Source organism: Tiliqua scincoides, unplaced genomic scaffold (assembly GCF_035046505.1).
Source record: "Tiliqua scincoides isolate rTilSci1 unplaced genomic scaffold, rTilSci1.hap2 HAP2_SCAFFOLD_80, whole genome shotgun sequence".
NCBI lineage: Eukaryota > Metazoa > Chordata > Lepidosauria > Squamata > Scincidae > Tiliqua > Tiliqua scincoides.
In genome coordinates this window covers 42033-55273 of record NW_027101660.1, presented here as the reverse complement: position 1 = coordinate 55273, position 13241 = coordinate 42033, and the positions used below count along the sequence as shown (strand labels likewise).

Sequence of the window (13241 nt, the reverse complement as noted above, 5' to 3'; positions counted from 1 at the left end):
CATGTGGCATGGTGCGGTTGCTGAGTGAATCTTCTTAGTTTCTCTTGACCGACTCGCAGAGGTGAAACTCTCCTTCTTCCGGAGACGGAAACTGCAGCAAGCCGCTGTGGCACCCCGGAGACCAAACTGGCTTATTGAGACATTTATTTTATTGAGCTTTACTAACTGTTTCGCAGTGGCAGTGAGTCTCTGAGGGGCCACAGCGGCTCTTGCAGACCGCTCTTGTTGCCCCAGCTGCATAAGGCTGTGTTTCTGGAATGAGCGGCTTAGGTGGGCTTGTTTTTGTAGTGGAGATTTCCGAAAGCAGCCAGGTGTGTCTCTCTGTGTTCCACATTAATTGTCTGTTAACGGTATGCCTTAATTATTGCTTCTTCCTTACACACCTTTAGCCCTAGTTGTCAGTGTGAAATTACACGTGGAGTGCCTTCAACCAGTTGCTCCATCTTGGTCAGTGATTTTCAGCCTTATTTTCATCTCATAGCACACTGACAAAGTGCTAAAATTGTCAAGGCTCATCATCTTTTTTTTGACAATTGACAAAGCACACCACATTGCTGACAGGGGGCTCAGATCCCCCAATGGCTCTACTAACAGTGTCCCTTCCCCAAACACTCACATCACATCTGTAATTCACGACCCACCAGTGTGCCTCAGCACACCCGTTGAAAATTGCTGATCTAGGTTAAAAAGGTGGTTTCAGGGTTCAGGGCCATCAGAGGGGCCTGCCTGGGCAGAATGACTCCTTGAACCCTCAGTACTGCGGGCAGTACTCCATGTGCAGTTGGGGGGGGGCAGCACAGGGCTTTATCCCAGTGCTCCCAGTACCTGACTCTGGTACTTCTTGGTCAGCATTGCCCAGGTTGATTGGCAGTAGCTCTCTGTGCCACTAGTTCAGCCCAACCCAGCCCAGCCAATGGACGAAGGGCCCGACTCTGCTGAACACAACTTCATACATTCATCAGGAATTCATGAAAGGGTGTAGGGTAGCAGGCCCAAGAAGGACAAGCCCCTTCCTTGCGAGACCTGGTGCCACCCAGTACTTTGCAGTACCAGCTTGTGAATCAGATAAATTGAGCCCCACCACCCCAGACAGTTATTCTGAAGAACCTGAGACGGTGACTTGGTCTGCTGTGGGCTGCAGAAGTGGAAGACTACAGAGTGCTGAGGAAATAGCCCTGCTTCTTCTGAGCCATGGAGGATACAGTGACTGAGTGGCAAGGCGCCATGCCGGGTGCTGAAACCTCCTTCCCCCTTCCTGTGCAGTTTTTGTATTGTTCAGGTTGCACACTGAATGGTAATACTGTTAATATTCGTCGTCCAGCTCTGACAGCTGTTCTGGTGCAAAAATCCACAGCTGCTTGCTGTCTGGCTGGAGTTGCCACAAGGCGGAGGAGTGGCAGCAAATCACAGCGCGGGCCTGGCTGGTTCTTAGCCGGAGGGGTTAAGTCAGCTCGTCACCCCCACAAAATGTTATTTCTCGTTGAGCAGAATTTTACAGTGGTCCCCCCCCCCCAAACGTTTTCCTCTCTCTGACTCTGTTTTCCTCTCGAAGCTTTTCTTGGAGAGAGACGGAGGGCAGGGAAAGGTGGCTCTGTGGTTAAGAGGATTCTGTTGTGCCACATTTTTCTGTTTGTGTTTGCAAAAAGAACAAAAATAATGCAGAAGTACTAAAGTCTGCTGTGTGCATCAGATTCTATCATTCCAAAGGAATTCGAGCATTGCGCATCCTGGTATCCGTCTGTTTTGTGTGACCCTCCACCTTGAACTTGCCTATATACGTATTAATTTGTTTAAAGGACCTTTTATTCCACCTTTCTGTGCAGATTTGGGGCACTCGGGGCATCTCATGGTAGGCTCCGGAGGTCTCAATGTAAGAATAACAGAATTAACAAATACAAGATGCTAGAAAACAGACCCAATAAGAACTGGTGGCAGGGCTGGGGAGGGAGGGGAAGCATCAGTCAGAGCCGGAGAAAAATGAAATGGGGGAGAGGGTTCCAGGAGTACAGATTCAGGCTGCAATCCTATCCACACTTACCTGGAAGTAAGCCACATTTACTATAATGTGGCCCACCTCCCCCCCAGCAGTCTCTTTTCTAGTGGCTGTCTGCTGGTGTTGCATCTTTTTTGATTGTGAGCCCTTTTGGGACAGGGAGCCATTAGATCTTTGATTTTCTCTGTAAACCGCTTTGTGAACTTTTTGTTGAAAAGCGGTATATAAATACTGTTGTTGTTGTTGTTACTTCTGCGTAGACAGGCATAGGATGGGGCCCTCAGATGCCTAACAGTTAAAAAACTTTAAAGGACTTGAACCTGGACCATAAATTCAGCAGGGGTGAGAGACTTGGGAAAATGAACTGAATTGTTTTCTCTCTCTTGCTCTCTGTGTGCTTGAGTGTCTTGTGTGTGTGGAGAGGTTCCTTCATATGCTGCTCATTCTCTAGCCAGCGAGTGATATTTGTGAAAGAGAGCTCCAGGGAGATCAGGGTGGCACTGGCCGAGGGACCCAAATCTATCAGAGGGCCCACCTGAGCAAGCCCCTCCACCGGCAGTCATAGCCCCCAGTAAGCTCTTGGGGGCACATCATGGAGAGGCCAGGGTCTTCAGCAATTAAACTAACTGCGCCCTCCACACTTGCCTTGGTACACGCTTGCTTTGTAGTGGAGGCGTAAATATCTGGTGAACTCAGCGTCTCCATCAAAGAAGAGGTCTGTGGCGGGGGCCAGCCCTCCACACTTCCAAAAACCACTTGGGTGCTCCGGCTGCTGTCGGTTCAGTGCAGCTCTTTGAAACGATTAAGACATTTATGAGGTGGAGAGGTGGTCCTCTCATTTGCAGCTCCCTTGCCAAGAAGCAGGGGACTGCACTGCTGTCTGGAATAATAAAGGGGTTTTACTACAGCAAAATGCTTTAATGGTGGTTTAAAGGGCCTGGGCCGGCCCCAGAGGCCTCTTTCCTTTTAACCTTCCATATAGACAGAGAAATGTGTGCCAATTTTTTTTTTTGGACAGGTTTCTGTGATTTCTTCTCAACTTACTTTCTTCTTCTTTTTTTTAATGCTTGGTGCAGACATTGTACAGATTACAAAAGTTGGGAGGATCCTGGAAAGAGCTGGTGGGTTATAATCTCTGGATGATGATGATAATAATGATGATGATGATAATAATAATAAATAATAAAACTTTATTTTTATCCCGCCCTTCTCCCTAACGGGACCCAGATCTATTTTTTTGAACATTGATCTGCAGTGGTGAATGCTGGTAGGCTATACTGATTACCTGCATTTGTTTCTGTGTAGGTGGGATTGGATTTGGCCGCAGCAAAGGCAATTCTGGCTCGGAGGCAGACGATGAAACTCAGCTGACTTTCTACACTGAGCAGTACCAGAGCAGGCGACGCAGCAAAGGTGAGGGGGAAGCTGAGTGGATCTGGGGCATGGGCTGAGGACACATAATGCAGTTCTCTTGGCAGAGCTGAGTGTGGTTGGGAGGGTTCAAAGCACCTGCGTTGCATGCAGAAGATCCAACTCTGTGTTTCCCAACCATTGGTACTTAGAGGTGGTGTCTGGTAGTACTCGCAGGACCTCTGAACGCCGGTGTCCCAGCAGCGAGACCAGGAATGTGATACAACAAACAGTGGTAGGAGGCTTGGCAGACAGAGCTCCAAAGCATGCTTTTCCATGTTTAAAAAGCCCTCCCATCCACCCTGAGCCTCTTACTGGTGTTTCTCCTGTTGTATCTGGTCTCCCAACCCAGAAGTAACTAGCAATGATGTCATCACCAGTTACTTCTGGTGGTACTTCAAATAGGTGGAGCATGTGAAGTGGTATAGTGGAGGACAAACCTTGAGACACACTGGTCTAGAGTGTAATGGGCTAGATGGACCAGTGATCCTTCCATAGAAGTTGGAGTGTGCCAAGATTATGGGAACGATACTATGACTGACTTTGGATGCCAAAAGTCCCAGCTTCCATTGCATTCAGAAATCACATCTCCCACCTGTAGCCTGAAGGGTTAAGTTGTGCTCTGCCACCTTGGTATTCCAACACATTTGTTCTGCTGCTTGTAGGGTCTGTAGAAAACCATTCAAGTTGTTGTGGAGTTTCAATGGAGTGGTGTGTGAGAAATCTTTTCTTGATCACTTAAAAATTGGGTTCCAAAATTTCTCCTCTGGTGACTTTGTCTCTGAAGCACCATTCTACTTTATTTTTATTTGTGAGAAGGAAGTTTAGGGGAACACATCGTTTTGTTGTGCTTTTATGTTCTAACAAAGTGGAGGAGTTCTTCAGACCCAGAAGCAAATTTCTGTTTTGCCGGATGGCTTCTGTGTTCCGCATTCACTTTCCCTGCTTAAGCAGAGTTGCCCGAGCCAGCCCAAGAAGATGCAGCAGCTCTTATTGCAGGAATTTGGCAGCCTTAGAAATACACACAAGGCATGTTTGCTCCTGGGTGGAATTGCCCACACCCAGGGTCAACCCAGTGGCTGTCTTTTGGGACGGATGCAGACGCGGCCTTTATTGCGGCGAAATGCACGCGTGTCTGGATTGCGCGTGGCTTTCATTTTGAAAAGAAGCAAAAGCAGACCTGGTGGAAAGCATACATTTTTGATAGGCTAAATCTAAGCACAGTTCTGGGTCGGCAGCGACTTCTGAGGAGGCGACAGCCTGAATTACGATGAGAGATTTCAGCTTCTCCTAATTGGAAAGCGCTGAGCAGGGCATACTTCTTTGTCACCCAGCAAGTGTGCCAGGTGAGAGGTTATGCATCTCATTGTGGCTCGATTGTGGCATTTGTCATCATTGTCCTTTCCCTTCTGTGGGGTGGTGGAGCTTGGTGGGTCGAGCACCTGCTTTGCATGCAGAGAGTCTTCCGTTCAGTCCTGGCACCTTCAGGTGCTGGCCAAAAACACCTCCTGCCAGCAAGCAAAGATAACACTGACCTCAAAGGCAATAAATGCTCAGCTGCAGGTCAGCAGCTCTCCCTCCCCAGCCCACCTCTCCAGCTCCTGAAATGTGATCCCATTTTCCTCTGAGCATCCCAGTGGTTCACTTCCTTCAAGTCACCCTTCCAAAACCCCCTGGATCCACAGTTGTTCCAGAAAAACTTTTTCCCGGAACTTTGGTGTCAGGCTCAAGAACAGCCAGTGGGTACCAACTCATTCCCCCCCCCTTTTGCTGAGGGATTGGCAATTGACACACCAGTGTGTATCCGGAGATGTGCTTGGGAATGCCCGGTGGACTCTCTCGACTCCCTCATTTTGAGTGACAACTCCCCACACCGCATCATGGTGCTTTTCAAGTGTCATGTTTCAAATCACATCTCTGGTTCCCGGCTACTGAACATAGAGCAATTTTCCTATAAAAACACATGGCACAAATGCTCTTGTTCCCACCACAGATCCAATGGTTGCCATACCTAGTGCTAAGCCCTGCTGAGTAAAGAGACACTGTTTAAGTCATGGTTCTCTTTGTATTGAGTGGGGGAGGGTAGCTGTCCCTGTTTGTTCCAGCATCACAGTCCTTCTAGCTCTTGTCTCTCTCTTTTAGACTGTGAACCCCTTTGGGGCAGAGTGTCATCTGCTCATTTCCTCTCCTTGTAGTTGAAAAGTGGGCTGTAAATGTTCTGCAGTGATGGTGCTCTGAAAGACCCCCCAATCAATTTGATTAGTGCGAAGGTCTGGTCATGCAGTCCTACAAGATGATCAAGGGCACTGAAGCGGTTAACAGCTGGTGGGAGAAGATCATTTTAATGCTACCCTGTGCTAAGGTCACTGCAAGTGGAAAAGGAGTGCCTCAGGGAGCAAGCTCCTTGCCTGCTGGGCTTATTTTCTATTTGAGTTGTTGAGATTGAAAAGCATTTTTTTAAATTGGTGATCGTTCTGAAGTGGTGCCACAATTTACAATCCTGCCACCATGTTCTGTTGCGTGTGTGATTAAGACGGACGTATTTGACTTCCCTTGTCTGCAGTTTGGCTCCCTTGCTGGAATTATTGCTGGCATCTATTTGCTCTGCAGACATCCTTCTGCAGTGCTTGTGTTCACCGTAGTCTGGATTGCCTGGGTCAAGCACTGGGACCATCTCGGGAGGACCCACCGTCAGGAGCCCAGAGGGCAAAAGGTCGCACAGCCTCTTTTCCCCTCAAGTGGCTGCCAAACAGGATGTGCTTCTCCTGTGGTGCTGTGCCCCTCTTGTCGATTCAGGACAGAGAGTGGCATGACAACATCACACTGACAATGTTGAACTGCATAGGGAGAAAAAGAGGAAGGGAGGCGAGGCAGGGAGATGGGAAGGCCCTCTGAAGGTTGAGTGCTCAGCCAGAACAACCCTTCCAAACCCAAAGAATCTGAGGTTGGCCTCCTCTGGGTCTCCTAGCCTGAAAGCAACATGTACTGGCCACAAGCCACCTGATTCTGGATTGCAGCCCACCCCTGGATGCCTGTTGAAAACCTCTGGCCTGGGTGACCTAGACCTTGATGCAGAGATGGTGGTCTGCCATCTGTTTGAGCTGGAAAGCTTTGCTCCTCCCCCCCAACTTGATTATGGACTGTTGTTCTATTAAGTTGTGCAGTGGGTCCTTTGTATCTGTGAGGGATCGGTTCCATGACCCCCGTGGATACCAAAATCCATTCGTGTTAAAATCTGGGTGGGGTGGGGGAGGTCGCAGTTCCACAATAACTTTCCTGGAGGTTGTGTTGGGCCCCTAGAGTTCATGCTGGCCTCCCAGCCTCCTTAGAAGGCCTACACAGATCTCATTCTCTTATTTGACTAGAGGGGCGTGAGAGTTGTTTTCTCTGGAATGATAAATACAGTGAATGGCATCTCAGACTCTGTGTCTTATGTACTGAGCTACTCATTAAGAAGAAAGCATAATATCTGGATCTGTCGTCGGAGGGAACACAGAGATTCCAGCAAGACTTGCTGAGAGTCTCCGGGTTACTAGGATGGCATGAATAATCTGGCCAACAGCCTGAAGGGGCTTGTTTTGTTTTCCAAATCGCATCTTAGGCTATTTCTCAAGGGCAGCAACAGCAGCTGTGGTGTCTGTAGCTCAGGCCTTGGCTTACATCTGCCAGATTCAGTGTGTTCTAGTTTTTGAATCTAGTAATAGCAGACCAAGCCTTTGATATGTCACCTGAGGTTTCTGAATAATCCTTAAATGGAGGGTGGGATTTGGACGTTCACATTAAACAGAGAGGGGCCGACCCATTCCTGTTCCAGGTGGTTATTTGCTTGTCATCCGTACTTCTGTGAAAGAACTTTTTAACTCCACTGGGCTTTGCAGGCAGGTTGGTGTAGAAAAACATTTTCAAGAAGTAAAAATTGAACTTGTGAAACTCCTTAGTCTTCGTTGCTGCCCTCTTGTTGAGTCAGAGAGGACCTTGTTGCTATCGGTACCTGCTCAATACAGAGCATCTTCAGCAGATGACTAAGTGGCTTCTACCTGAAGGGCTCTGGCAAGGTGGAATCCCCTCGACCGGCTATTCTCAACCTTCTGGGGGGCTTCAGCCCCTTAGGAGCTCTTCTCGGGTTCTCTGTCAGAATGAATGTGCTCGAATGTTGGGTTTCCCTTCCCTTCTCAGGTTTCAGTCTGTGGCCCCCTTCATATGTGCCAGGGCTCCCCGGGGGGCATATGACTCCTGTTGAGAATGGATATCCTAGACAGTTCTTTTTTGGGGCTTGTTTCCATGTGTTCCTTTTCCCCACTCCGCCACCATCTGGTAGTTTCCTTTGTCGGGATAACACACTGAGCCCAGGCACGGCTTGGTCTCCCGGGAGCTGTATTATTGCCTCATAAACCAGCACTGCCATCCCATTATAGCCTAATTAAGACCGTGGGGATTTAGGTTCCTCTTGTCCAGTGATCAGTTCCATCCTCTGCATTGCTGAGATAAGGATGGCCTAGTATTGTGGAGAGGCAAGGAGCAGATTTTCTCCCATTGTGTGTGTTTTGCAGGTGGGGGAAAGGAAACCAGGGCCTCTCTTCCCTCCCCCAGTCCTACATTATGTCCAACCCTTTCCCTGATTTGCAGCAATTTTTGTGACAAATTAGGGGAGCCCAGTTATCTGCCTCAGCTCTGCCTCAGCCGCCGCGTGTCTCTCCCTGGCGCATGGAGCCTTCCGAGGGCTGTTAGAGGAATCCGAATCTGGGCTTTGATCGGCATCTGTGTTTGGTGTTTAAAACAAGGCCCTCTATAAGGGGAAATTAGGTACTTGGAATCTGTTACATGCACGGAAGCTTCCCTTTGATCCTCTCCTGCCTCTGGAGGCAAAAGCTGCTTATTATTTCAGAGGAAAGCAAATGAAATGTGGAATAAGACATTTGGGTAACATTCCCTTCCTTCTCTGTGCCTTTCACGGAAATGTGCAGGAGGTGCCTTGCCTCTTAGCAGGTCTCTGGCTATCAAAGCAATGTCTTTTACGCAGCAGTGTTTTGGTTCTCGTCCCCCCCCCCCCATATGCACAGTTTTTAGACTGTGAGCCCTGTTGGGATAGGGACCCATTTAGTTATTTCATGTTCTCTGTGAACCTGTTTTGTTTAAAGCAGTATATAAATATTCTTAATAATAATACTCCAGCATCTAGTTCAGAGGTGCCAAACATAAGGTCCATGAGCCAGACGCGGCCTGCAGAAGCTCTTTACCTGACCCTCAGACTCTCCCAGCACCACCGTCAGCTGCTGTTTTGCCAAGATATCACTTCTGAAAAGACAGCCCGTGTGATAATTGGGCTCTCCCATATCTTGAAATATGATCAAGATTGGTGTATTTTCTCTTCTTTTGGTTGCAGCTAATAAGTTCCTAAGTGAGAAAAAAGTCCTTATTTCTGGTCATCACCTGCTTAATGACATCACTTTCTTGCATAATGACCTCACTTCTGGCCCTCAGCAGGTGTCATTCCTGCTGCATGAAACTAGTTTGACACCCCAGATCTAGTTCATCCCACCCGCATGGCTGCTACCGACTTGGTAAATCTTCACCTCGCTTCTTCAAGCACCCAAACAGTTGGTTGTTTTTATTGCTTACCATAGTCAGGAGCAGATGGGTGATAAAAACAGATTTTCTGTGCCCTTTTGGGGGGAGCCAAGAGACTGAACTGGAAATCAGGACTTCTGTGGCTCCAATCTCACCTCCACCCTGAACCACTTCAGCAGCTTCTCAGCCTTAGGCACAAATCCTAACCCACTTTCCAGCACTGCCACAGCTGTACCAGTGGAGCGTGTGCTGCATCCTGCAGCTGGGTGGCACTCACGGAGGCCTCCTCAAAGTAAGGGAATGTGTGTTCCTTTACCTCGAAGCTGCATTGCCCTTATGCCTGTGCTGGAAAATGGATTAGGATTGTGCCCTTAATCTTCTCCATCCACAATATGGGATGCCTTACAGGGTGGTTGTTAGGGCAGTGTCAAGATAATTCTTGTGACGTTCTTGTGGTAATTCTTGTGCACACTCGGACAACACTAGAGAAATTGTGATGATTCTCCTCTTTCACCCCCCAGTGGGGCATGCTGTGGACACCTGCTGGCCTCTTGGCTTCAGCGCGAGAAGAGCAATTCTCAGCCTTCTGCAGATCATTGTCAAAGGCATTAATTAAGAGCTGCTTGATTTCAGATGCCTGTCTGGGTTTTTAGCCTTTTCTCTTCCATATGGGAAACTTAAAATAGTGTGTGGAAAGGTCCTGATGATCATGTGGGCTCACATATATCTATTTTGAGCTTCTAGCTTTCTGCATTCCAAAGATATATACATCAAAGCATGCTTTAAAAGCAGCTAAAACAAAACTTGATCCATATCCCACATCCTGTGAAACTCAGAAAACCAGAGTGTCTCTGTCTGAAGACAGTCTGCTGCTTCTTCCCTGGATATGCATTTTGAAGCATTTCCTTTCAATCTTTGTTGTTTTTTGTAATGATATATCTTATAATTATATGAAGGCTTAGCCAGCGTCCAAAGATAACCTTCCCTGTGTTCCAGCATTGATTATCTTTTGGCTTAGCACCTGCTTACCATGTGAGAAATCTAAGGGGAGAGAGAGAGGCACACATATACCTGGCACACCTGGAAGAGCATCTCATCCATATCTCAAGTTAGGCCATGGGGATGACTTCAGCAGGACCCTGAAGTAGAGATATTAAGACTGAGCTGTCTGTCTAAACTGTGCGAATCTGTCTGCCTAGACCAAATTGGGGTTGCACATGAACGCTTGGGCTAAGGTGTTGGGTGGACAGTGGGGTGGTACAGCATTCTCCATGTGCATCGACTGGTGACTATGCTGGTATCTCTGTGTGGTATCAGTGCCTCTGGCAGTGTGAAAGGCTGCCTGGAATTGATAAGTCTCTCCCTGGCTGATATCCCCCCCCCCCCCCGCAAACACTCTTCAGATGACTTGATAAGTGACAAGGCGGATATCCAGTATCTCTTCAAGCTTCCGGGGCCTGCTTATTATTGTTGAGGCTGCCACATCAGTCTCCAGATCCCCCAGGATCTGAGATCACCGTCTGCTGGAACCATCATTCAGCATACTGGACCGTGCTATCTTGAGCAGGCCTGGCATCCTCCTTCCTGGAGGAATCCAAAAGGGGAACAGCCCGGGGAATGCCATCGATTCGGACTAGTCTCAAGACTGCAAAATGCAGCACAAGTTTTGCTCCTCCTCAAACTGCACCACGAAGCCCAACCTGGTGTGGATTCCTGTTTTCTGAACAGAACCAGCAGCTCTTTGCCTTCTGTTCATGGGTTGTTGGTTTGAAAGCCAGGCGTATCACCCACAGTCAACAGCCCAAAGAATTTAAAAATTCCTGCTAACTGGGCAGAGTTGCAGCTCCTCTTATGTTTTTCAGGTCTTCTTCATGCAGTATTGACAATGCCAAGCTGTGGCACTAGAGTTCAGAGGCATAGCTAGAGGGGTGCACAACGCTAAGTTTTGCAAGGAGCCTCGGCTCAGCGTTCAAGCAGCCCCTTCCCTTCAGAGCCATTCAGTTTTGCTCACCTGCCTGGAATGGCTCCGAAGGGGAGGGGCAGGTTGCACACGGTGGTGAGGCTCCCTGCAAAACCTAGTGCTTGCTGTGCCGCTGCTGGAGTTTGTCTTCTTCATCTGACTCCGCATCGTTATCAGTCCTTTCTATAAGGTGACTGTATTGCAGCCTGCCCAGAACTGGAGCGTCAGAGGTTGGTGGAATACGTATTTTCTGAGTCCAGAGCAGAGGGCTGCCAAAAGGGTCCTGATGTCTTCATTTGGAAGATTCTCCTCCTGCCTCTCTCCATGAGAACAAGGTTTCCGAAGTGACGTTCAATAATATACAGAGTATGAAACACTGTGAGCAATATCATGCTGTTTTAAAAGCAGTGAGCAGAAAACATAATTAAGCAGAACACGTCAGAAGGAAGGGGACATCCGGTATCCTAAAACCAGCTTTGTTTGGTTGGTAATCTGGAAACAGGAAGTGGAACCAAAATAGCAAAATGGAAGTGCACAGAGCAGTCCCTAGCAAGAAATGAGGTAAAGCTTAATTGAAATGGGGGGGGGGTCCAAAGGCAGGTAGGGAGGGTAACATTTTTCCACTTCAAGGGGAGGGAAATCCAAGATTGTGGTGCCACCGGAGAGAAGACCTGAGTGCTGGTCACTGCAAGCCAAAGAAAGGCCCTCCTCAGGGGCAGGCCGTCTTGTACGTGAGATGCTGGTCCCTCAGGCACACTAGCCCTGAGCCATAAAGGGCCTGATAGTGCAAAACTGGCACCTTGAATTGTGCCCAGCCTTGAACTGCTGGCCAGTGTATCACAGGAGAGTAGTGGTCAGGCTGAGCCAAATCACTGAGCTCCCACAACAGAACCGGCCACCAAATTTCCCACTAGTTGCAACTTCCAGCCAGTCTTCAGGGACAGCCCTGAACAGAAGGCATTGCAAGAATCAGGTGTTGATGTCACCACTGTGTGGACCACTGTGGTCAGGGCTGATCAATCCAGGTATGACCGCAGCCTGTGGGCTCCTCTATCCACCACCGTGGCCACCACTTGGCCATCCAGAAGCAGTGGCTAGGCCAGGAAGACAACCCCTAAGCTGTGAACCTGCTCCTGCTGAGGGAGCGCAACCCCTTTTAGGACAAGCGGATGACTGGGGAGACCTCTGAATCAAGAGGCTCTTGTCTCGTCTATTAATTTAATAATGTCTCGATTTAATTCCGTCTGTTTGTTCCCAACCAGTTCCCAAGTGGTGCCCCAGGCACCCGCCCAGGGCTTCTACAGCCTCCTTGGGTTTAGATGGCTTCTTTGCAGATCCCTGGTCCCACCTGGATGTCGTGTGTCCGGACCCTCCTCTGCCGGAAGGAGAGAATTGTCCTCCGCTGAGCTGGCTTCGCTGCTTGCCTGGGCAATTAGGCCCCGGTCTTGCCGCCTGCATCCTCTTTAGCTTCTCCTGGACTGTGATAGAGATAACAGCATTTACATCTGTTCCTGGGGGCCTTGCTTTTTAAAACTTATTTATTTATTTGATTTTGATTGTATCTGATCCAGCCCCAGCCAAGTAATTGAGTGTTTGAGAGTGAAAAATTATCTCTCTGGCTCAGTCCTTATCTCGACAGTGAAGCAACACTTTTAATTTAATTGTGTTCCGAGCTTGTGGGTAACAAGTTTTGCTAATGGCTCCACTCTCGCCCACCCCATGGTAAAAAGCCTCTTCCTTCTCAGGCAATAAAGTATAAACACGCGTGCCAGGAGGAAGGGAGAGATGGGGGGGGGGGTTGTTGCTTTTCCCTGACTGTGTATCTGAGGAGCTGGCAAGTAGACTGGCAGGGAGGAAGGGGTGGAGTGCGACTGCGAGCATCCTTTCCTGCGCTGGTTGGCTTGTATGTTTGGGCTTGAGTTTGCTCTGTGTAGAGCTGTGACATATGAACCCATATCTAGGGCAACTGGGACAGTGGGCCCCTGACACCTTTTAAGACTTATTTTGAAGTGAAGTGAGCCATTGGTCACAAGATATTCTGTATTAGCTTCAAGAATTCAGTCATGCTGGCTCTCAGACCCATCGTCTGTCTAGTTCCAGAGCCTTTTTTCCTGCAATGGCTGTTGGACGTCTCTGGGAATCCTACAGTCTGGGGTATGTCAGAATTCCAGGTGCAAGGGAGGGCACCACGATGCAGGTCTCTTGCTGTCTGGTGTGCTCCCTGGGGCATTTGGTGGGCCACTGTGAGATACAGGAAGCTGGACTAGATGGGCCTATGGCCTGATCCAGTGGGGCTGTTCTTATGTTCTT

At 48.7% G+C, this 13241-nt stretch overlaps 1 protein-coding gene across 1 annotated transcript in view; it reads left to right on the top strand.

Moving 5' to 3' along the window:
• LOC136636072 (astrotactin-2-like) overlaps nt 1–13241 on the top strand; it is a gene marked incomplete at its 3' end in the record, with an annotated part of 141127 nt that overhangs the window by 85877 nt on the left and 42009 nt on the right. The window contains exon 5 of the mRNA XM_066611092.1: nt 3299–3406. Within this exon, the coding sequence (XP_066467189.1) occupies nt 3299–3406 (108 nt within the window). The remainder of the gene's footprint in view (nt 1–3298; nt 3407–13241) is intronic.